The sequence below is a fragment of the Aspergillus sydowii genome (genome assembly GCF_001890705.1).
Source record: "Aspergillus sydowii CBS 593.65 unplaced genomic scaffold ASPSYscaffold_3, whole genome shotgun sequence".
Taxonomy (NCBI): Eukaryota; Fungi; Ascomycota; class Eurotiomycetes; order Eurotiales; family Aspergillaceae; genus Aspergillus; species Aspergillus sydowii.
This window is the reverse complement of record NW_024467861.1, coordinates 224021-245542: the sequence shown is the minus strand read 5'-3', so window position 1 is coordinate 245542 and position 21522 is coordinate 224021. Positions and strand designations below refer to the sequence as shown.

The window sequence follows — 21522 nt, the reverse complement described above, 5'->3', positions numbered from 1 at the left end:
GCAAAAGATGGAGCTCGCGTTCACTTTGGCCGCGCAGAGCTCTACTTCCCGCAGGGCGAGGAAGGCACAGAGGGTGATACCAATTATGAAGTTTTTCCATTTCTGTCAGGACTCTGTCAGTTTCTGCTAAGAATGAATGGTGGTATGGAGCATACGGTTTCATCGATGCCGTGCGCCAGGGGCACTACTTCGGGGCATCGAGTCAAGCGCCCGAACACTAGCGCGCTGGGATCACCGTCACGACCTTTAGGTGTTCAACGCTCGTGCAACGTTTCTCGGTTTTTGATTGTCCTCTTAGGCTACAGTTTCCAGTCCTCCGCGGTGGAGCCGGCGACTCGGTCATAGCACGCCACGTGGGTGTATCGTGTGCCCAGGGTACCTGGATCTGTTAGAAATGTCTGCAAGGGGGGAGATAACAGACGTACCATTCGGGGTTGGGTAATACGCTCAGTCCACCTTGCCGCCTCTGCAGGGCTAGTTAGAAAGTGAAAGGCAAGGATCCTGCAGTGATATCTAAAGCTCATATGGCGGTCCCTTGACACCCCCTTCTTGATATGAAGCCCCGAGCTCCCCCCTGCCATTCTCGAAATCCCCTTTCCAGAGCCCCTCCTTCCACGAGCCGTCAAAATCAAAATCTTCGCCGTCATCGTCTGTCCTCCACTGCCTTACGATGTTCCCAGTGTCGTCCAAGAACGCATGCAGCAGGCCCTTCCCATCCAGAGTCTCTTCATCTTCGATAAACAGATGCGTCACGACACAAGCAGCATGATACTCCCAATAACGGAGCAGAGGGTCTCTGCTCCGCCTCTCCGTGAGAAAGCGCTTGAATTCCTCGGAGTATCCTTCTTCCCCTTGACGTTCGTTACCCTCTCCATCTTCTTGAATCCTCCTCAAAGCATCCCTGAGAGCAATCTCACGGTGCTGAACATGTTCAGCAAACCCCATGTTTGTAACCCTCTCAGGGAAAGTTTCCAGAAACCTGGACAGATCCATCCCCACTCCGCCGAAAATGCCCTTATCGTCGAAAAGTATCCCGTCGGGCCCAACAAAGGCGTGGGCGAGGTTGCCCGACCATACGGACTCATGCGCCTCTTCTTTTCCCGGGTCATAACATAGACGAAGGTACAGTCCTTCATCCAGGGATCCCGTGTACTCAGCGTATGGCCGGAGGGACTCGGGCCGCGAAGGACGCAAGATTTCGGTAATTTGGGTGTCTGTAGGCGTTGGTGGATCCACTGTTTGTAAGTCGTAGGGCTGTTTCCGTCGTCAGACCCTACTGAGGAGAAAATGAGTTTGGGGGGTGTTGGGAGAGTACCTGACGTCCCACACTACCCAGCGCAAGAAATTCGCGGATGAGCCGACTGCGCCGGTCGGAAGGGGACTCGAGATGGAGACCTGGATGCGGGGTGTCCCATTCTGAGAGAAGATAGATGTCGAGTGCGAGAGTACCCCAGGCCGGGGGGGATGGGGTTTCTCCTTCGAGAATTTCGAGCGGCATTGTTGTTAGGACAATCAAAAGGAAGTAGAGGAGGAATTGGTTGAAGACCCTGGCAGAATGTTCCTATTGATGTACCGGGGCTTGAGGACCCACTCAGATTCAGTTCAATGTGCTTATCAATGAAGACATGGAGATAGGACTGACATGGCTATTCGTATTGATTTTGACTAAATACATGACTTCGTTTATACAACAGGAGAAAGAAATAAATACAAACAATGGATCGCACTCAATGTGCCATTCCCCCAGTAGCCTTATTCTTAACATTAATCCACTGAATCGGCAGCGCCCCAAAAATCATACAAGCCGCCATAGCAACACCCACATAGAATGAAACCGTGATGGCCGAGTTATACGCCTCCAACACAGCAGGCAGCATCTCAGGCTCAACAACATCACGCAACTTCGTCGCACCCGCAGCAATCACCTTGGCAAAATCAAGATCCGGAACGTCGCGGACGAGATTATGCACCAGCTGGTCCTGGAAGATATTCTGCGCCACGGCAACCATAACCGCCCCGCCGAAGGTCTGCGTAAACGAGACAAGCACAATCGCCGTGGGGACGTCCTCGTGAGGCAGCGCAGCCTGGACAGCAACCGTCGGCTGGGCCATTCCGAACCCGAGCCCGATCCCGTAGAGAGACTGGTATCCGATCCACTGGGCGCTGCCGGAGTCTGTTTTCAGTGTTGTGAGCAGGCCGGCGCCGAGCGCGGAGACGACCGGCGAGATGTAGAAGAAGGGCGCGTAGTAGCCGACTACGTTGACTATGGCGCCGGAGATTATGGCTAGGATCACGGAGCCGAGGATCATGGGGAGGTTCATCAGGCCGGATTTGGTTGCTGAGGCGTCTTTGACGGTTTGGAACCAGATTGGGAGCTATTCCGCAGTTGTTAGCGAGCTGTGTTCAACGTGTAGGCAACCGTGGTACTCACGTAGTAAGTCAAGACCATCATTGACGCGGTCAGGCCGAATGCAAACGCAGCAGAGCCCCAGACATTCCTGTTGCTGATTAAATGTGGGGGAACGGTGGCGCGTTCCTTTCGCCAGAACTGCAGAGCCATGAATACGCTGATGAGGATGCCAAAGGCCACAAAGAGCCCGATGATAGTCCCGCTGTTCCATTCGTATTCTGATCCTCCCCATTGTACGGCAAGCAACAGGCAGACAGTCCCTGGCAGGAAGACCGACATACTGATCAGGTCCAGCTGCGAGAGTCTGTCTACCAACCCATGTGTCTGTTTAATCGGCTCCTTCGCGCCAAAGAAGAACGTAATGAAGAACGCCGTGACGCCGCCAAGGGGGAGGTTGATATAAAAGCACCATCTCCAGCTCACATAGTCGGTGAATGCACCCCCGAGTAATGGACCGGCTACGCCGGCGACCCCGTACACACCGGTTAGTAGTCCTGTGTAGAGCGCCCGCTTGCTCAGAGGGATAGTCTCTGCGATGATCAATAAGGATCCGGAGAACAGCCCTGCAGCGCCGATGCCTGAAATGGCGCGTCCGATAATCAGGGACGTGGAGTTTCCCGCGAGACCACAGATGAGGGAGCCTATTTCAAAGACAGCCAGCGCAGCGAGATAGACCCATTTGATGCAGCAGAAGGTGTATAGTTTGCCGAAGAGGACGCTCAGGCCGCATGTTGCGAGGAGGTAGGAGCTCGCGTACCACCCAACGTCGTCCAGCGAGTTGAATTCGGCGGTTATACTGGGGATCGCAGTTGCAAGGATTGTGTTGTCCTTGAAAAGTTAGCTGTGGGTATTTCAGCAGGTGATGGTGGCATACTAAGGAGAGGCAGAATACAGCCAGGGCCAGCCCAACTGTGATCATGGCGACTTTCCAAGCGGCAGGATAAACCGGTTCATGTTTACTGCGATCTTGTGCTTCGAACAGGCTCAACGTATCATGGTGCACCAGGTCCGTTTTCGAGCCGTCGTCGTCAGTCGTGGGTTGGAGGTGGATCGATTGGCCTCGCATATTGGATGCTTCTGGATAGGGACTTCGAAAGTCGAAACAGTTGAAGAGCCCAGATCGCGTCTCGACCAGTAGCGGGTCCTGGGTGTCTTTTAGTTATTTCGCAAATGCCGCTGACACGTCTCGAGGATTCCTGGGATGACCAGCATGCCCCCTTGCGGAGCGGCTGGGCCTCCAAACATGATACATCAGCGGAAATGTGAGGGTGGCGTCATCATGGTTTTGCGATCTATGGAACCCAGGGATGAGTGCCTTCTGAAACAAAAATAATCCTGTGGCGTGGTCGCTGGCTGGTCGCTGGGGTCCAGGTGCACGGACGGCGCTCAAACGTGGCGCATATGTCCTTGCTCTTGCTCAAAGTACCTGCTGCATCCCTTGCTTAGACCCCTGGGTTAAGCCTAGGGGCAGTCCGAGCCTGCATCAGGCTCTAAACTAAGTCGAAATTAACGAATATTGTACATTTAAAGCGGGTCTTGCTTCTCGCCATTGCTGTCGACAGCAAAACGAACATCACAAAAGAACATCAGGCTTTTGAAATACAGTTACAAACGGTCTAATGCAGCTTCCACGTGAACTACGCATGGAGTCACTTAACGTTGGATCGATCCGCTCGCAAAGTAAATAGCATTAATATGTCGTAAACATCAGGCCTTGGTTATATCAGGTTACAACGACATAACTCAAGTAACCGCCCATGAACAAAAAATATTTTGTCAACATGTAGATTAATGTCTACGTCTAGTCATACTGTTCGATAAAATCCACGACCTACGACGATAGGTGCGATGGTCAAGATCCAACGTGGCTATGGCAGGACATCGTGGCTATGCTAGAAATATATAAACCGCTGTCTCACCACCTTACATCGAATCCGTCACAACCACCACCATGGGAGAAAATGAGAGCACGTCTCCAATAATCATAGGAATCGACTTCGGGAGCACCTCTTGCTCGGCAGCGTTCATCCGCCCCAAGTCCCCCAATCCTGTAATGCACACACTACACCACTGGCCCGACGCCGTAAGACGGTCATTCGATCAAGTTCCCAGAGGGGCAGAGATCCAGTCGATAGTGTATTATAGCCCTGACATCGAAGTGGTCGGGTGGTCTGGAAATCGAGACGAGGTCGTCATGGCGCAGGGGAACTTGAAGCCTGGTATACACGCAACACCAGGTTTCAAGGTGCGACTATTTCCACCAGCAGAGCTTCAAAGTGAGAGCAGGCCGCTTCCGCGCGGGAAGACGATTGAGGATATCACGGTTGACTTCCTGCGCCATTTGCGAGGGAGCGTCCAAGAGCAACTCGCATGGCGGGACTGTAAAGGGAGTTTTCAGTTCGTGATGACCGTACCTGCGTTCTGGGACGATGTAACCAGGGAGAAATTCCGTGCAATCACCAACATGGCAGGTTTTGACAGGGATGGTGAGAAGTTGGAGTTTATATCTGGCCCTGAGGCGGCTCTGTTCAATGCGCATTTTACAAGACCTTCTTGTTTTAATGCCGGAGATAATATACTCGTCCTTGATTGCGGTGGGCATCTTGTTGAAGCGTCCATCTATCACGTCAAATCGACGTCTCCCCTAAAGACGGACCACCGAACCTCTGTCTCCGTCGCGTCCTGTGGCTCTGCCGAAGTAACTCGACAATTTATAGCCATCGCAGGAGCTAAGATAGATAAAGTCGGATTCCCGGACCACGGACGTACAAAGCCTCGAATGCGCCTTCGGGCGAAAAGGGCGTTTGAAAAGGATTTGCTATTTGGGGAGGTGCTGGGAAGGCCGGGTTTCAAGTTTGATCTCCCTCCAGAGGTCTCAGATGGGTTTTGGGTGGCGGATTTGGGCGTCGAGGTGGATTGCCCGGAGGCTGATCTTGTGGAGGGATACATGGTCTTTTTCGAGGATGAGATATATTCTTGTTTTGATGCAGCTGTGGAGATGACATTGGGACTTGTACGGGAGCAGTACGAAGCTATCAAAGGGAATAACGAGAAGATACAGGTGAGATGCCAGAATACTGGATATTGTATATGCTAATAGTAGTAGGGCTGCCTGCTTGTTGGCGGCTTCAACAGATGCCATTACTACAACCGCAAACTGAAGTCCGGGATATTGGAGTACGGGGTTAGAGTTGTTGAGGTGAACAACAAAACTATCCCATTCGCAAAGGGGTCTGTGTTAGCTGGGCTTCAAGCCCTAAACACCGCCAGCGAGGGCTGTGTATCCTAATTTCACCCTTTCAAATCCAAGCCATTGTATGGTAGCTTCTCCTAACGATCTTTATGACTCAATTACTTTGATAACTGATAGTAATCCGCAGTATGACATATGGCAAGCGCATGCCGCTAGAACAGCAATATGGCCCTAGTGGAGAAAGCCGGAATGCATTATCTAGACAAATAAACCAATAGGTATATTGGCTACTAGAATCGACATGTATACATTTTTCTCTTCCGTAGCCTGCTCCGTGCCCCCGATCTGTCCACTCGTATTTACTGCACATTAAGCCTGAAGCGGTTAGACGTGTCAACACCCATAATTAACTTCGTCTGTTCTTCCACTCTCCATACAGTCATAATCAGAATCATGCGCAATGGACGTCCCAAACGCAGTCAACATAGCAGTCCTGGGCGGCTGCTCCAGCACAACCAGCTTTCTCCACACAGTATACCACCCCCCCCCAACAAGTAACAACCGACTAACAACCCAAAGTTCAACCACGAGCGAGTGTCCCGTCGACCCGATAACGGAATGCTCCCCGCAACCCAAAGCTACCACCTCAGAGCATGCACTCTAGACGAGGACGACTCCGAAGTAATGGTGGTAACGCGGGAATTCGAGTCCGACCGTCTCGAGAACGCGTATCACCTGCACTGTTTCGGCACCGGTACAGAGCCGCCTGATGGGTTTATCATCGTGTACGACCCGCTCTGGTCGTTCTCACTTGATGAGGCTGATGGACTTTTATCCGCTGTTGTGGGTGCGTCTTGGGGGCCGAGACTGGTAGAGTTGGAGATCATAAGGCGACTGGTTAAACGGGATATACAGTCTTCATCTTCATCTCTGGCTTTACCAAGGAGAGACAGCGGGGGAAGGAAGAAATATAGCAGGTTTAAATACTTCCCGCGCCTCCCATATGACCTGCAGCTAGCAGTTCTACGGGCTTGTCTAGTATCCCCAGACCCGATAATCGGTCAGAAACCGCATTTGAGCGGCATTAACATGAATCTACTCCTGGTGAATAAGTTTTGCTACAGGGAGGGCGGGAGAATATACAAAACACAGAACAGATTTCTTCCTCTACCGCCGATCTGCTTAGTTGCGGATTCGTCTACGAGGGGGTTTGGGCGGGTTGAGGGGAACTCTGGGGACTCCGCCGGGGAAGATTATGTGCACAAGGGGAGAGAATTAGCGAAGAGGCTAGGGGTCGGGTTCTTTGACATTCCGTGCCAGAGCCGGTCTGGTGTGGATGGAGTTGTCATGGGCGTTGTTAGGGAGTTTGTCGCGAGGGAGCTGAGACTTCTCAAGTACCAACAGCTGGAGCAGAGCCGCCGGTCGAAACGGTCTCTTCAATCTGTGATTGAATCGTTTGGTATTTGGAGAAGAAAGGCAGATAATTGATTATACTCCCATGACCATGGGCCCCTGAACCCTGTAGCTGTCAGTGCAGCGCCGCATATCAGGTTTATCAACCATTGGCAGATGAGGCTGAATCGAATCGGCGCTGCTTCGCGCTCACTTGGCGCGGTGTGATTGAAATAATAACAGCTTGAATTAACTGTTCGATCTGAACTCGTCACGATGATCCAATGATCCGATACCTATCGCCGGCCACCCGATTGGTCAGTCCATTTGGGTGTCCATTGTCGATTTATCATCACCAACCCAACCCTCTTGCCCTACTCAAACCACCAGCTGCACCCCAGTCCACCACTCTATTCATTCATCAATATCAAGATGGCGCTGACTGTTGGAATCGCCGGAATCACGGGCAAACTCGCCCGCCTGATCCTCAAGCAACTGTGCTCCTCTGATGTGCAAATCCGCGGGTTCTGCCGCAACGCCTCCAAGCTGCCCGCCAAATACCGCGACTCGCCTCGTGTTACCATCGTCCAAGGCTCCTCGGATGACCTGGAAGCTCTGCGGACGTTTGCGCGTGGCTGCGACGCCGTGGTCTGCGCTTATCTAGGCGACAACACGCTCATGACAGAGGGGCAGAAACTGCTCGTCGATGCATGCGACCTCGAAAAGGTCGACCGCTACATAGCTAGCGACTACACTTTTGACTTCACCAAGCTCGAATACGGCCAGCATCCCGCCAAGGATCCAATGAAGCACGTCAAGGCTCACCTGGACACCAAGACCCACGTCAAGGGCGTCCATGTCTTGATTGGTGCTTTCATGGAAACGTTCTGGAGCGGCTACTTCGGCGTCTGGAATGCAGACGAGTACAAGCTGTCGTTCTACGGAAGCGGAGATGAGATATGGGAGTCGACTACCTATGGTACTGCTGCCGAATACGTCGCTGCGGTAGCAAGAGATCCCACTGCAACTGGCCTCCAGCATTGTAAGTCGTCTGAGCCTCCGGAAAATTTTAACAGCCATCATCGTTGACCAGCATCAAAACTCAGTCCTCGGCGACCGCAGATCGATCCGTCAAATCGCCGATGATGTCGCCCAGGTGTACGGTAAGGCGCCGCAGCTCGAGCGCTTAGGATCTCTCGATGATCTATACAGCAAGATGCAGGCAACCTTTAACAAAGACCCTTCAAACATCTTTGCATATATCGCCATGTAACGGTCCCTGCCAACTCTTCATCACTAGTAGCCTGACTGACTTTCTCCCCCCAGGTTCTACCAGTACTACTGTACAAATGGACAGACCTACTTGAAACTCGACTTGGACAACCACAAGTACCCGGATATAACCCCAGTGACGTTCAAACAATTCCTACAGTCGTATAAGCCGGAGGAACTAAGCAACGCCCACCAGAATGCTGGAGCTGATGCGTGAATTAAGCTGTTGGTGGTGTAACGGTGCCGGGAAAATAAGCATTTACTTGTATCCAAAGTTGTCGAAACTCATGTCTACTACGTCTATTGCATTTACAACACAGAACTGCGTATTGCATTACAAAGGCTGAACGACACAGCTCGCGGACAGGTTGGACGTGTCTACTCCTGCACACCAGATCTGTATCCCATCGCTGTGGTACCCTATGATTTCGAGTTCTATGACCCAATGACCGTCTTGGTTGACTGTACGAAGTACTCTCGGAGTATACCCCCCCAGTCGGGACCACGAAGCTCAGGTGGGTGGCTCCATTGAGGATACTAGCGTAATGAGTATATGTTATTACAAACCGTTGGAGATGAGGGTCGGACGTCTTCCAGCTACGTACCATTCTCGGCTTTCTTCGTAGAAATTGGCGCTGACGTTTTTGTAGAATGATTGGATGTCGTGCTCTTTGCGCCATGTTTGGGCGTGTTCAAACTGTTGTCGAGGGTTAGGCCGAATTGTTGCGCTTTAAAAAATCGTCTGCAAATGTATACCTGGACAAGGGTAAGGAATTATGGAAGCTCACGGCCCAAACATGATTTGGGACTCATACGATGGAGTAGTGTCGTCTGTGTTTTCAGCAGGAATATCTCATACGTAGCCCCTCTGTCTCAGCATGTCCTTGAACAGGTCAAGGCGTACCCTGCATGAATCGGAGCCTGCGTTAGGGCCAGTAAGGGGTCTTGGGTTTGTGGCTGTCGTACTTGTCATGTTTGAACGCATGGCAAGAATGATGTATTGATTTAATTGACGTTGAAACAAAGAATATAACATTGGAGTGCATTATAGGTAAACGTCCAGAAAGCTTGTCGAACTTTAGTTTTTTTATACGGTACCAATAGCGTGGCCTTTTCCCGAAATCTCAGCGGTTCAGGCCCTGAATCGATAGCGAGCTTAATAACACCAAAGCAGTCACTGAGAATTTCCAACCCAGTTGCGAGGCCCAGATTTCATTACCTTTGCCCTCCGGGCTTGCTTGAAAAGTTAATATCCTCCTGTCAGCCTCCAGTATTGAAAGAGAACCCTTGCCAATCGGCGCTGCTTAGCGCTCACTTAGCGCCGTGGCACAGAAACCTGGCGAATAACAGCTGGAATTAACTGTTGGGCTTAAAGTTTGGTTGTTCGAGGCGAGAGAAATATCGGGTAGACCGGGCCAGGCACAAGGCCCCAGCGCCCAAGTTGAGGCTTAAAAGTCTCTGCTCGCCCTCGCACAGAGCGCTGTAGACAACAAAATAATTTCCTCGACTGAATATACAGAGTATACTAAGATGGGCCAGATCCAACCCCCCCCGTCACCGCCCCAGGCCACCGCCTCGGACGAGCTGCCCGCCTACAACGAGATCGACCAAGTCCCAGTCCAACCCCCCTACCACGACGACGACACCATCCAAGCGCTCTCCCCAGCCTCAACCTCAACCGCCTACGCCGTCCCCGGCCAGCAGAAATGGCACAGCATCCGGGGCGCCCAGCGCGCAGCCGGCACACTCTCCCTCGACCCAACCTTCTCCACCGACCCGCTTGCCCTCGAGAGCTTCATCACCGCGCAAACCCGCCTCCCCCCGCGGCCCTGCCTCGTCGTCCACGGCCACCACAAGGAATCCCGCCGCAGCGGAAACGAGACCAAGACTGAGAATGTCACGGACTTTGATTTCCGGATTGATCTGACGCGCACGATTCTGCGGTGGGGGCGCGAGGAGCGCGATGGGCCGAGCCAGCGCTGGTCGTATACCACTGTTGTGAGTGATGGGGATGGACAGAAGGCGTATCGCGGTGGGAGGTTCCCTTCACGCGCAAGGAAGGCCGGGCGCATTGCGCTGGAGGGACCTGAAGGTGATGAGGGCGAGGGCGCGAGACTGATGGATCTGGAGAATGGAGGCGATTATCCTGGGATTAAGGGCTGGTGTGAGCGGTTCTGTGCTGATTCTGCGTCGGTGAAATCGTGCGTCTAGACCCCTTTATTATTATTATCCGTGGCTACAGTGGAGTTGAGGTCGCTAACTATTTGCCTTTAGGTTTACGTATCGCCGCAAACTGCACGGGTTCGATGCAGCCCCGATGCGCACGGCTCTGACATCGCATATCCGCTCCACAGGCTACCAGGGCCATATCAGCATCACCCCCGCGATCGCAAACGGCTTCGTGACGTTCTACTCGCCGCACTGGATCAACACCCTCCGGAACAACGCGTTCGTGTACTGGGCGTGCATCATCCTGCAGCTGTGGCTGATCACCTGGCCGATCATCTGGGTCATGGAGCGGCGCTACGAGGTTGTCCGGTCCGAATGGTTCTCGTCGCAGACTGTTGCGGACCCGTCGCTTCCTGGTGGTTCTGGGAAGATGTATGCCGGGGGGCACAGTGAGGAGGCGGCCGCAGAGCTGTGGGCGCCTGTTGTGAGGGAGGCGGCGTGGCAGGGAAGATGCCATGGGGAGATTCTGGGGGAAGCGGAGGTTTTGGAGCTGAGGAGACAGGGGGCGCAGCGTAGAGAGGCTGTTCCGGGACAGGCGCAGGACTTGCTGCAACGGGGCCAGTCGGTGCTGGGGGCAATGGGGATTAGGAGTATCGGAGGGGTGAATGTGTCTGGGGGGTGGGGACGGGATAGTTCTAGTGCCAGCAGTTCGCGGTTTAGTATTCGGATGGGCTGATGCTCTGTATATTGTGCTTCTGAAGCATATTCAATGCCGGAACTGGTCAACGTATATAATATATTTGATAAAGCCATTGTTCGGATGGCCGGACAACTGCGCTACGACACAGACTAGTGATGTAATAGACCGCGTCAAACATGTTCACATCGACTGTTCACATTGACAAAAATACATGGCAGGATATGATAATTAATTATAATCCACTACATCCTTACAAATGCAGTTCGGCTAACTCGCAGATCGCGGAATACTCCCGGCTATCGGACTTGGGCTGTTGGAGACTGCCGAGTGGGGTTGTCATGAAAATAATCGAGTCTCTCGTCTTTGCTCTGTCCTTCGTTAGATTGGTTCTGTTATTCTTGAATCCCAGGGTCCCTCGTCCAGACTCTCGTCCAGGCTCGTCAGCTCGTCAGCTCATCAGCTGCGGTGTATTCTCTATCGACACATGGCAGCCCAAGAAAAAACCGAGGGCGATAATGCGTCTAGACAGGTGCGATCAATCCTAATCCACTTGGATATTTCTGACATGGCCAGGAAATCACGATGCCGCAAGACGTCGAGAAGAAGAGCTATCTCGTTAATGCCTTGCTATGGGCACCGCCGCAATGCCGCTGGGACCCTGATAACCCGCCCAAATTCAACGTCCTGTTGAACGTTTTATTCGCCTTTGCCGGCACTTTCACCGTCGCCAATCTGTACTATGCACAGCCGCTGCTCGATCTTTTGGCGGATTTCTTTGGCGTCTCCCAAGAGCGCGCTTCGTTGATCCCGACCTGCTGCCAGGCTGGATATGCCGCCGGCCTGATATTCATCTGTCCGCTGGGCGACATGGTCAGACGCAGGCCGTTTGTTCTTTTATTGACGTTCATTACCGCAACGATGTGGCTGGGGCTCTGTTTTACGAATTCCTACAGCGTCTTCCTGGCCTTTAGCTTCCTCACCTCGGTGACCACAGTCACTCCAGTACCTACCCATATAACCCCGTATCTCAAGCTCTGTACTAATAAGGACAGCAAATAATGCTCCCCCTCGTCGGCGACCTGGCCCCCCCAGCCCGGCGCGCAACCGCCATCTCGATCGTCTCCTCCGGGCTTGTCCTGGGCCTGCTCTTCGCCCGCCTCCTCTCCGGCATCATCGCCAACGCCTCCCACTGGCGCAACGTCTACTGGCTCTCCCTGGCGCTCCAGTATCTCATCTTCATCCTCCTCTATCTCTTCATGCCCGACTATCCCTCCACAAACACCAACATCTCCTACCCGCGCATCCTCGCCTCCATCGCCGTCCTCTTCACCAAACACCCTGTCCTCGTGCAAGCAACCCTAATGGGCCTCCTCACCTCTGCAACATTCACCTCCTTCTGGACAACACTCACCTTCCTCCTCTCCGGCGCCCCATACCACTACAACACCCTCACAATCGGCCTCTTCTCCATCGCCGGCCTCACACCCATGTTTTTCAACCCCATCTTCTCCCGCCTCGTCATCGACAAATACACCACCCAGCTCTCAACCACCATCTCCCTACTAACAGCCATAACGGGCATCGCAATCGGCGCTTATACAGGGACATTCACCGTCGCCGGCCCAATCCTGCACGCCGCCCTCCTCGACTTTGGAAACCAGGCAACGATGATTGCGAACCGCGCGGCGATATACACCGTTGCGCCCAAGGCGCGGAACCGCGTGAATACGGGGTATATGGTTGGTGCGTTTGTCGGGCAGCTTATGGGGACGGCGGTTGGGAATCGGGTTTATGCAAAAAGCGGGTGGGTGGTTTCTGGGACGGTGAGTTTGGTGTTTTCCGCCGTGGCGTTGGGCGTGGGCTTGCTTAGGGGGCCGAGGGAGACGGGGTGGATTGGGTGGAGGGGGGCTTGGTGTTTGAGGAGGGTTGTTAATGTTGATTCTCCTGCTCCTGTTGCTGGTGAGACACCTGGTGGTGATGTTTCTGGGAATGGAGGAGGTAATGGTTCCGGGAATAGTAACGGCGTTGCTGGTGATAATAAGGGTGGGCAGGCAGTCTGAGTAGGGCTAAGTTAGTTATAGAGATATAGATATGGAACCCTTGACCTCTTGTCAATATGCATGCACATGGTCTGACCGTAGTATTGGAATCCGTAGTTAGGATTCCCCGGCCCGATTCTTAATATTGCATACTCGATTAAACCGCAACCTGGGCCGATCTGGATGATTGCATCCAATTAGCCAGATACCTGTCACTGTCAGTAAGCGAGGCCTCGGCCCATTCGGCCTATATCGACCAATTACTGACATTACACTGCTCTCAAGAACAGCAGCTCGGCTCGAGTATGACCTTTCGATGCAATGGCTTTTATTCTGGCCAGCCCGGGACAGACTCCGCACCCAAAGCGGCCAAAGCCCGGTGGGAAATGTCAATGCGCCATCTCGGAGTCGCTGCCTATAGGCCTGGTTAAAACTGCAATTAAGCAATCTCACAGGTGGAAGCTTCTCTGTTGGCCAATTTAGCCAGATTATTAGCTAGTTTTTCCGCCTGTCAGGCTCCCTGTCAGCTAACTGTCGCGTGGCTGGCAGAACTCTGTGTGTAATATATGGGGATCGGTCCCACCATTCTTCTGTGATCTGCGCTGTCTTTGATCTTCTCCAGTTTCCTTCTCCGCACTTGCACCTTGGACTGACCGACTGCAGGCTGCAGTGACTGAACATGGGCAAGGGCTACACCATCGGCCTCGCTGCCTTTGCGGCGACGGGCAGTTTTCTGTTTGGTTATGACTCGGGCGTGATGACGGACGTGATTGCGTCGCCGCATTTCTTGAATTTCTTCAACACGACCAAGACCTCGTCTATTATCGGCGCTATTAATAGTACCTTTTCTGGTGGAGGTGCGAACAACCATCATTCATTATTCTTTTTTGCTTTTCAACACCACTAATTAATGTGTTTACTGCTAGCATGCGTTGGAGCCCTCACAGCCGGGTTGACAATCGACCGTCTCGGCCGACGAGGCACGATCCAAATAGGCGGGTTCATCGCCATGGTCGGTGCGATCTTGCAGTGCGCTGCGAAGAATCTCGCGATGATTCTGGTGGGGCGGATTATTGCCGGGTGGGCGGTTGGGATTCTCAGCATGTCGGTGCCGGTTTATCAGGCTGAGTGTGCGCACCCACGGAGTCGTGGGCTGTATGTTCTTCGTTCCACATTGCCCAACGGTTAGGGAGAAGTGTTGATTGAGGTTGTTTGCAGGATTGTCGGTCTCTCGCAGCAGATGATCGGTGTTGGGTTTATTGTCAGCACGTATGACTGTCCCCTCCTGAAAAGGTTCTTGTTGATTAATTGGCGATAGATGGATTGGCTACGGCTCGTTACACGCCCCCGATACAAACTCGGTGCAGTGGCGATTCCCACTCGCTTTCCAGGCCCTGCCAGCCGTAATGCTCGCCATCGGCATGTTCTTCCTCCCCGAGTCGCCGCGGCATTTGATCGAGAAGGACAAGCATGAGGAGGCGATGAAGATCATGCGCCGGCTGCACTATGACGGCACCAACGAGGACTGGATCCAGGGGGAGTTTGTCGAGATCAAGACGACTATTGAGGCGGAGAAGGAGATTACGGCGCCCGGGTGGTTGGTTATGTTCAAGGTGCCGCAGTGGCGGAAGAGATTATTGTATGTTCTGTCTGTCTATCTCGAATTTTGATGCAGAGACTGATTTGATAGGCTTGGGACATTGGTGCAGGTGTTTACCCAGATGACTGGTATCAATGTGATAAACTACTACCAGAACATCATGTACGTCCTATACTATCCACATATATGAATATTGCTAACGTGAACAGGTACGAAGCCCTCGGCATCACCGGTAACCGCGCAACCCTCGTAACAGGTATCTACAACGTCGTCGGCCCCTTAGCAAACCTCGTCTTCATCGTCTTCCTGCTCGACCGCGTCGGCCGCCGCCGCCCCCTCATGTTCGGCGCCTTGGGGATAACCCTAGCCCTGGTCTGCGAAGCCGCAATCAACTCGCAAAACGAAGACGGCACCCGCCACGGATACAGCATCGGCGGCGTGTTCCTGTTCTTCTGCGTGACGGTCATCTTCTCCTTCTCGTTTGGGCCGGTCAGCTGGGTGTATATGTCCGAGATCATGCCGATGCAGATCCGCGGCAAGGGGAATGCGTTTGCCACTGGTATAGGCAATTGGGCGGTTAGTACGCTCTGGAGTCAGGTTTCGCCAATTGCGCTGGGGGAGATTGGGTGGAAGTTTTACTTTGTGTTTGCGGGGTGGAGTGAGTCACATCCTTATATATTATATTGAGTTACTGGATTGCTGACATGTTGTGCAGATCTTGTTGTGACGATCCCGACGATTTATCTCTTGTTCAAGGAGACCAAGCAGAAGACGCTGGAGGAGATTGATTTGCTATTCGGGGGTAGAGCTCTGGGGACGCTGAGCAGTGATCTTAGTGGGAAGGGCTTGGAACCGGCGCAGGGTGAAGCAGTGCAGGTTGAGAAGGTCGAGAAGGCACCAAATGTATAGCATTAGCAACCGTCAGGTAAAATGCATATATCGTCTGTCTTGACGTGAAAATAATCTTGCTGAAGGCAATGCGGGCACCCTGCAAGAACGAGAGGTCTAGATATTGGAGCCACCAGTCTTATACTGCTCGTATACAGCACTGACACTACAGGTGGCCCTAGTCGCCAAGTCACTCCAACAGGAAATAAAGTTAAACATCAAACTAATGTGCAATGGAAATCTCAACCTCATTAATACGCCGTGTCCTACGCCCTCTCCAAACAAATAACCAATCAATGCTCCCCCTCCCCCACATCCCTCTTGGAATACACAATCACAGACCCCAACAACAAAATACACACCATCCCAATGCTCATCGTCAGCGACACCATCGCGCAGCAGAACCGCTGGTACCGCATCTTGTGCTGCCGCGCTATAAACCTATCGCATGATTCGCAGTGCGTGTGGGGTTGGAACGTCGAGGGTGGCGGGAGGGGGTTCAGGGCGCGGCATCCTCGGCGCGACGCTGGCTGGCAATCAAGCTGAGCGAGGTAGGCGTGGTGGTGCTGATGGTCTTGGGGTGGTTGTTCTTCGTCTGGGATGGTGTCGTTTTGGGGGACGGAGGAGTACTGCTTGATTTACTCTGGTTAGTTCCTGATGTCGGGTTTGCATCTGCCGGGTTTGGGGTACGCACCCCCGAGATAGGGTTCTGCGGTGGCCGCGGCTCCAGATCCAACTCCTCATAGGGAGGGACAGACTCCGTGTCGGAGGTTTTGGGGATTTCTTCGTATGGCATGGTTTTTTCAACAGGATGGTGGTTGATGATGGTGACATTGGATGTTGCGGGGATGTTTTATGCGAGCTGAATGATGTTGCCTGTTCAGCCACATCCATGCACTAAAATCTGACATCGTCACTACCAATCTTCAGTAAGCGATAACACAGTCTATTATTATTTCAGCTTGAGTAAAGTGTCACCATTGGTCAGTCAATGTTTACCCGTTAAGCGTGATGTAAATGGACGTTGTACGGATAGGATCAGCATATATACAGCAGGCTCAACTTAACTAAAGCTTCGCACTCAAACGCAATGAATTTTCTTGTTTACATACGTAATCTACTATTAACTACTAGGATTATGTTATAAACCTCTTACAAGCTATTCAGATTCTCTGACTTGCGGAAGGGGCTTGAAGTCCGCATTTTTGACGGCAGTCCACTGAGGCAAGTGGTAACCCGGAGGTGAAGTCCCCAGGCGGAAATCTGTTCGTGTCCTGCTCATCTTCAGGGGCGTGGCAACCAGTTCCAGAGGCCCCAGACCCCAGGGAGAGCCGTCAACCGTCTGGAAAAATTCCTTCTTCATACATGTTTCGGTCCTGTCAGCCACAAAGGCCGCGTTGGTGTATCTCATCCTTGCTTGCGACAGGATTTCATCGTAATGTCGTATCTTTCCGACTGTATTCGAGTTTCTCTTCCTCAGGCGGTCCAGTTGTCCTTCATTGTAGCCACCGTAGCTGAGAAGCTGCATNTTGGAAGCAAGCAATGAACATTGAACAACGTACGAACCGCCGTATCTGTTCCTTTGGATAAGGGCGTTAAGGATACCAAGTACCCCTGCGTGACCGGTTCTGCAAGAATGGTAGTGAGGAGTCATTCTTAAAAGGTTATTAACACCAACACAGAGGGCACTAACAGGTAATCAGCGTTTGGGCCAGGGAATATCTGTGCCTCATCAAAGCCGTGGAATCTTCCAATTGCAAGGGAAATTCCAGAAACCTCGCGGAAGAGATGTTAGCTGTACAGTTCCATAAAAGCTTGCCTTCGGGGTTTCTCACAGAATCGGCTATCTGCGCCCAGCCAGCCCGAGTACTCCAGGGTCCATTCCACCCATAACAGTTCTCCTGAACATACACGATGCCCTTGTCGCGTTGAGCACAAAGACCTAAAACAGCATCTCTGCCAAAGCCGAGATGTTCCAACGTGGCTGGACGGTAGCCGTCGACAAAAATGTCCGCCTCTTTTATCAGCTCCATCAGCTTCTTGCGCCCTTCAAATGTTTTTAAATTGATATCAACGCTTATTTTGTCCGTGCACCCATCAATAAGCGTCATTGGAAGCTCGGAGAGAGATTCACATCCGACCCTAATGACAGTTGCCCCCAAGGCCGCGCAAAATTTGCCGATTGTTGGTGCTGCAATTGCCCGAGACAGATCTAGGAGCTTCATCCCAGACAGCGGTCTTGGGTCATCGGACTCGGGACTCGGCCACGCCGCAGGGGGTTGAGTATAGTACGCCGGCTTGCTCAGCTTGTAGTATGGCTCATCCTTGATTGCCAGCCCCTGAGTCGTATTATCAGTCGCGTTACAGCCAGGAAAGGAAAGTGGTAAGTCTATATTACCTGCGGAAGCGCCAAAAACTCATCCCTCTCGTAACATGTGGTTCCCGGGATTCTGTACACGTTGTTGCTGTAATGCTGAAGGGTCTCAGAGTCGTATTCCCTTATCTTATTCTTGTACATATCAACAATCTCCATAAAATCCCTGTTCTCGTCATCATGCTGTGGCAGGCCGAGCATCGTTAGCAGCGGCGTCGGGTTCATGCTCCCATGTAGCTGAAACCAACGGCCATCCTTCGTTTGATATATATTGGTTCCAAGCTGCCGATACATTTCTCGTGTCTGGCCGTGGTCCCAACGTTTGACAACTTCATTTTGAGCCTTACTACTTGCCATCCATTGGCCATTATGGCGAATAAAGCAAGCCGCAATCCCAGCTAGCATGGCATGGTCGCTCCAAAAGACTCAGCCAGTACGTGTATTTAACCGAGCTCTAACGGGAGAAAGGAACCTACACATCTACCTGGACTTCCTGTTCGATACCGTAGCGCGCTTTGGTAATGGCATTGGCCAGCAGGCCTATGGCCCCAACAAGGCCAGCATGAGCCTCAGTACATTTGATCGGAACTGGAAAGAATGGCTGAGTCTCATCTCCGACGAATTTGATGGCATGGGCTCGATCCTTGACTTCATCGGGTAGATTTAGACGCTTATCTTGCACAATGAGATTTAAGATTCGTCGCGATTCATTCTGGAGTGTGTACTCCTCCTGACTGCTGGGCTCTGGCATATCCAATATGTCAAATAAAACGAACGGGCAAGCTATATTATATACCCAGAAACAATGTTACGTTCTCTAACATGCGAAAGTTGTTTCCCAGATCAACATTTATACTCGATTGGAATATGCTACTCCGTCTTCATTACAAACCTTCATCTGCGGGGTCCAGCCACTGTGAACTGTTCACTACCACCACCACAACCTATGCCGATCCATCCGGGGCTAAAAGTGGCCTGGGATGGGGTAACCGCAGTGTACATTGCACTCCTGCACCTCTCGGAATCCCGCTGTGGTGGGATACGGAACACCATGCGGTGGCGTGCTGATCTGCGGGCAGGGCTAGGGGGCCCAACAACGACCGGGTGCAGCTGCAAATGGAACCAACTTGAGTGGCCCAAAGTTTCGATCGACACTGGGGAAAATGTGGGGTTGAAGACAACCAGCGGTTTGCCGGAGATAGGCGTGGACGCAGTATACCTACCTAGTCTTTCACCCACTGCACCCTCTCCTGACTTATAAGTAATAAGCCCTGAGCGGGGTCCTCAACCGAGCTGGAGTTTTGCAATTTTTTTTACCCTCAGATTCCAAAATACAATGCCTCTCATTGAATTACTTCACATGCGGCTGCTGTTCGTGGCAGTTGGCGCTCTCATCAGCACCTGGGTTGGCTGGATTGTGGTAGGGGATATGCGCAAAAGAAGAAAATACAGATATCCTCCGATTGTGCCAGGGCTGCCGCTAGTGGGGAATACGTTCCAATTCCCCAAGGTAAACCAGGGTCCATATCTCCAGAAGCTTGCACAGCAGTATGGTGAAATGTTAGTAACTACAATCAGCACAAAGGATCTAACCCACGGCCAGGGCCTTTAGGGGAAATGTGGTATTCGGTTATTGATGAGCTGTGTGCTAACTCCCATTACGCTTAGGTTCACGCTTAAATTTGGACAAACGTACTGGGTGATTCTCAACTCCCAAAGGGTTGCTTATGAGCTGCTTGAGAAGCGAGCAGCAATTTACTCGTCACGACAGAATATCCCTATGGCGCATGATATTGTCTCCAGGGGGAAGCGTATGGTGCTGATGCCATATGGTGACACCTGGAGAATGCAGCGAAAGCTGATGCACCAAGTCCTCAATGTTAGTCAACAGGCCATGTTCAAACCCTTCCAGGATCTTGAATCCAAGGCCCTCATGTACGAACTTCTGGCCGAACCCCAGAATTGGTACCTTTCCTTAGGACGGTTCTCCAGCTCTGTCATTCTCAGCGTGGTCTTTGGGCGCCGCACTAGCCGCGGGGACCCTAGGCTTTTAACTATATATAAAACCCAGGAGGAGTTTGTCCCATACACAATGCCGGGAGCATCTATTGTGGATTCCTTTCCATTTCTGGCTCATATTCCCTTTCTCAAGAGTGCCCAGCCTTGGAGATGGAAGGGGGACGGCATTTATGACAGAACCGTCAAGTGAGTCTTTCTACTGTTTCTCTCCTCCGATTCTGCGCCATTCGTTAGAAGAGCAAGCCGGCTTACATGTTTTCGAAACTATTAGGGCCTTCATAGAGTTGCTTGAAGATCTTGAAAGACGGCAAAGCTCCGGCGTTCAGAAGCCTTGCTTCATGACCGAGCTTCTTGCATCCAAAGAAGCGAACTTCACAAGGGAGGAGATCGCATTCATTGCGGTGACTCTTCTTGAGGCTGGGAGCGATACAACACGGAACACCCTGCTGGAGGTTGTTGCAGGAGCAGCGATGTATCCTGACTGGATCGCGCGCGCGCGTGCTGAACTGGACAAAGTCTGTGGCGAAAACGCGCAACGACTACCAACATTTGATGACATGGAGAGGCTGCCCATGATTAGAGCTGCCGTTAAAGAAGCGATACGTTGGAGGTATGCTTCTAGTCATGTTACTATTCCGTACACTACTTCGAAACCTAACGTAACTATTACTCTCTTCAGGCCTACCAATACTCAAACGGGCGTTCCCCATGCGCTAACTAAGGACGATGAATTTGAGGGATACCGGTTGCCTGCTGGCACTGTAGTGACTTGGAACCACTGGGGTATCTCGCACGACCCCGACGAATATGATCAGCCAGAGCGATTCTATCCGGATCGGTTCCTCAATGATGACCTTGGGAAAGTGACGAAGGGTCATCTGGGCTTCGGGGCAGGTAAGGCGTTTCCTTTTCCTCCCTCGTCACGGGAAATTGTATTTTCAGTTGGAGCTGTTACTGATCATACCAACAATTTCTTTGTAGGTCGACGTGTGTGCGTCGGTTTCAACGTTGCAGCAAGCAATCTCTTTATTGCAATTGCACGGCTGGTTTATTGCTTCGACATCGAACAGGACCCGGCACATCCGGTGGTTGTTGACAAACCATTTCCACTCACTGCTATGGAAGAACCGTACAAGGTTATCATCAAGCCACGAAGCGAGGAACATCGAAAACTTGTCCTGAACGACTGCAGGGACGCTGCAGTCATTGACCCGAATGCTTGAGCCATGTCTCTCTATCTGTCTTGCAGTGTCAGTCTATAATATGGTATTGATTCTTTCTGCCTGTTGAGTAAATATGAGTTTATGTAAAGCCTTAATCAATGTGGAACTATCATGACCAAACTCAAAATCCCGAGCTACCTAGGAAGCTCTTAGTAGGACGTTACTTGTGATAGTTCAGACCCCCGTAATATTCCTTCTGCTAAACTTTATATGTTAGGTTTCCCTTTTCGTTGGTACTAAATT

The 21522-nt window shown here is 51.9% G+C and overlaps 10 protein-coding genes across 10 annotated transcripts; 6 read left to right on the top strand and 4 right to left on the bottom strand.

The window, feature by feature from the left end:
• Nucleotides 1-513: 513 nt before the first annotated feature.
• ASPSYDRAFT_55974 (uncharacterized protein) lies at nucleotides 514-1498 on the bottom strand (the record flags this gene model as incomplete). The annotated part of the gene is made up of 2 exons (XM_040849126.1): nucleotides 514-1254; nucleotides 1316-1498. 2 exons carry the CDS (start codon nucleotides 1496-1498, stop codon nucleotides 514-516), a joined length of 924 nt encoding a protein of 307 aa, XP_040704193.1.
• Nucleotides 1499-1727: 229 nt separating this feature from the next.
• Nucleotides 1728-3476, bottom strand: ASPSYDRAFT_86977 (MDR family MFS transporter; the record flags this gene model as incomplete). Its single annotated transcript, XM_040851759.1, has 3 exons — nucleotides 1728-2375; nucleotides 2432-3238; nucleotides 3285-3476. 3 exons carry the CDS (start codon nucleotides 3474-3476, stop codon nucleotides 1728-1730), a joined length of 1647 nt encoding a protein of 548 aa, XP_040704192.1.
• Nucleotides 3477-4365: 889 nt separating this feature from the next.
• On the top strand, nucleotides 4366-5752 carry ASPSYDRAFT_42112 (Hsp70 family protein). Its single transcript, XM_040846413.1, has 2 exons — nucleotides 4366-5471; nucleotides 5517-5752. Exons 1-2 carry the CDS (start codon nucleotides 4464-4466, stop codon nucleotides 5697-5699), a joined length of 1191 nt encoding a protein of 396 aa, XP_040704191.1. The 5' UTR covers nucleotides 4366-4463; the 3' UTR covers nucleotides 5700-5752.
• A 311-nt stretch (nucleotides 5753-6063) lies between these two features.
• ASPSYDRAFT_86975 (uncharacterized protein) lies at nucleotides 6064-7091 on the top strand (the record flags this gene model as incomplete). The annotated part of the gene is made up of 2 exons (XM_040851758.1): nucleotides 6064-6135; nucleotides 6183-7091. The coding sequence occupies 2 exons, from the start codon at nucleotides 6064-6066 to the stop codon at nucleotides 7089-7091; spliced, it is 981 nt and encodes a 326-aa protein (XP_040704190.1).
• A 336-nt stretch (nucleotides 7092-7427) lies between these two features.
• Nucleotides 7428-8484, top strand: ASPSYDRAFT_86974 (uncharacterized protein; the record flags this gene model as incomplete). Its single annotated transcript, XM_040851757.1, has 3 exons — nucleotides 7428-8037; nucleotides 8102-8264; nucleotides 8322-8484. The coding sequence occupies 3 exons, from the start codon at nucleotides 7428-7430 to the stop codon at nucleotides 8482-8484; spliced, it is 936 nt and encodes a 311-aa protein (XP_040704189.1).
• A 1313-nt stretch (nucleotides 8485-9797) lies between these two features.
• ASPSYDRAFT_147045 (MFS transporter) lies at nucleotides 9798-13196 on the top strand (the record flags this gene model as incomplete). Its single annotated transcript, XM_040841679.1, has 5 exons — nucleotides 9798-10468; nucleotides 10542-11150; nucleotides 11519-11603; nucleotides 11710-12138; nucleotides 12189-13196. The coding sequence occupies 5 exons, from the start codon at nucleotides 9798-9800 to the stop codon at nucleotides 13194-13196; spliced, it is 2802 nt and encodes a 933-aa protein (XP_040704188.1).
• A 658-nt stretch (nucleotides 13197-13854) lies between these two features.
• On the top strand, nucleotides 13855-15684 carry ASPSYDRAFT_28928 (sugar porter family MFS transporter; the record flags this gene model as incomplete). Its single annotated transcript, XM_040844577.1, has 7 exons — nucleotides 13855-14032; nucleotides 14102-14330; nucleotides 14394-14444; nucleotides 14494-14814; nucleotides 14866-14937; nucleotides 14985-15433; nucleotides 15491-15684. The coding sequence occupies 7 exons, from the start codon at nucleotides 13855-13857 to the stop codon at nucleotides 15682-15684; spliced, it is 1494 nt and encodes a 497-aa protein (XP_040704187.1).
• A 272-nt stretch (nucleotides 15685-15956) lies between these two features.
• Nucleotides 15957-16459, bottom strand: ASPSYDRAFT_86970 (uncharacterized protein; the record flags this gene model as incomplete). Its single annotated transcript, XM_040851756.1, has 2 exons — nucleotides 15957-16292; nucleotides 16358-16459. 2 exons carry the CDS (start codon nucleotides 16457-16459, stop codon nucleotides 15957-15959), a joined length of 438 nt encoding a protein of 145 aa, XP_040704186.1.
• Nucleotides 16460-16822: 363 nt separating this feature from the next.
• ASPSYDRAFT_55969 (uncharacterized protein) lies at nucleotides 16823-18788 on the bottom strand (the record flags this gene model as incomplete). Its single annotated transcript, XM_040849125.1, has 5 exons — nucleotides 16823-17291; nucleotides 17357-17439; nucleotides 17499-18002; nucleotides 18062-18452; nucleotides 18514-18788. The coding sequence occupies 5 exons, from the start codon at nucleotides 18786-18788 to the stop codon at nucleotides 16823-16825; spliced, it is 1722 nt and encodes a 573-aa protein (XP_040704185.1).
• Nucleotides 18789-19397: 609 nt separating this feature from the next.
• Nucleotides 19398-21279, top strand: ASPSYDRAFT_147937 (cytochrome P450; the record flags this gene model as incomplete). The annotated part of the gene is made up of 5 exons (XM_040841760.1): nucleotides 19398-19597; nucleotides 19706-20242; nucleotides 20328-20666; nucleotides 20736-20950; nucleotides 21038-21279. The coding sequence occupies 5 exons, from the start codon at nucleotides 19398-19400 to the stop codon at nucleotides 21277-21279; spliced, it is 1533 nt and encodes a 510-aa protein (XP_040704184.1).
• Between the last annotated feature and the right edge of the window lie 243 nt (nucleotides 21280-21522).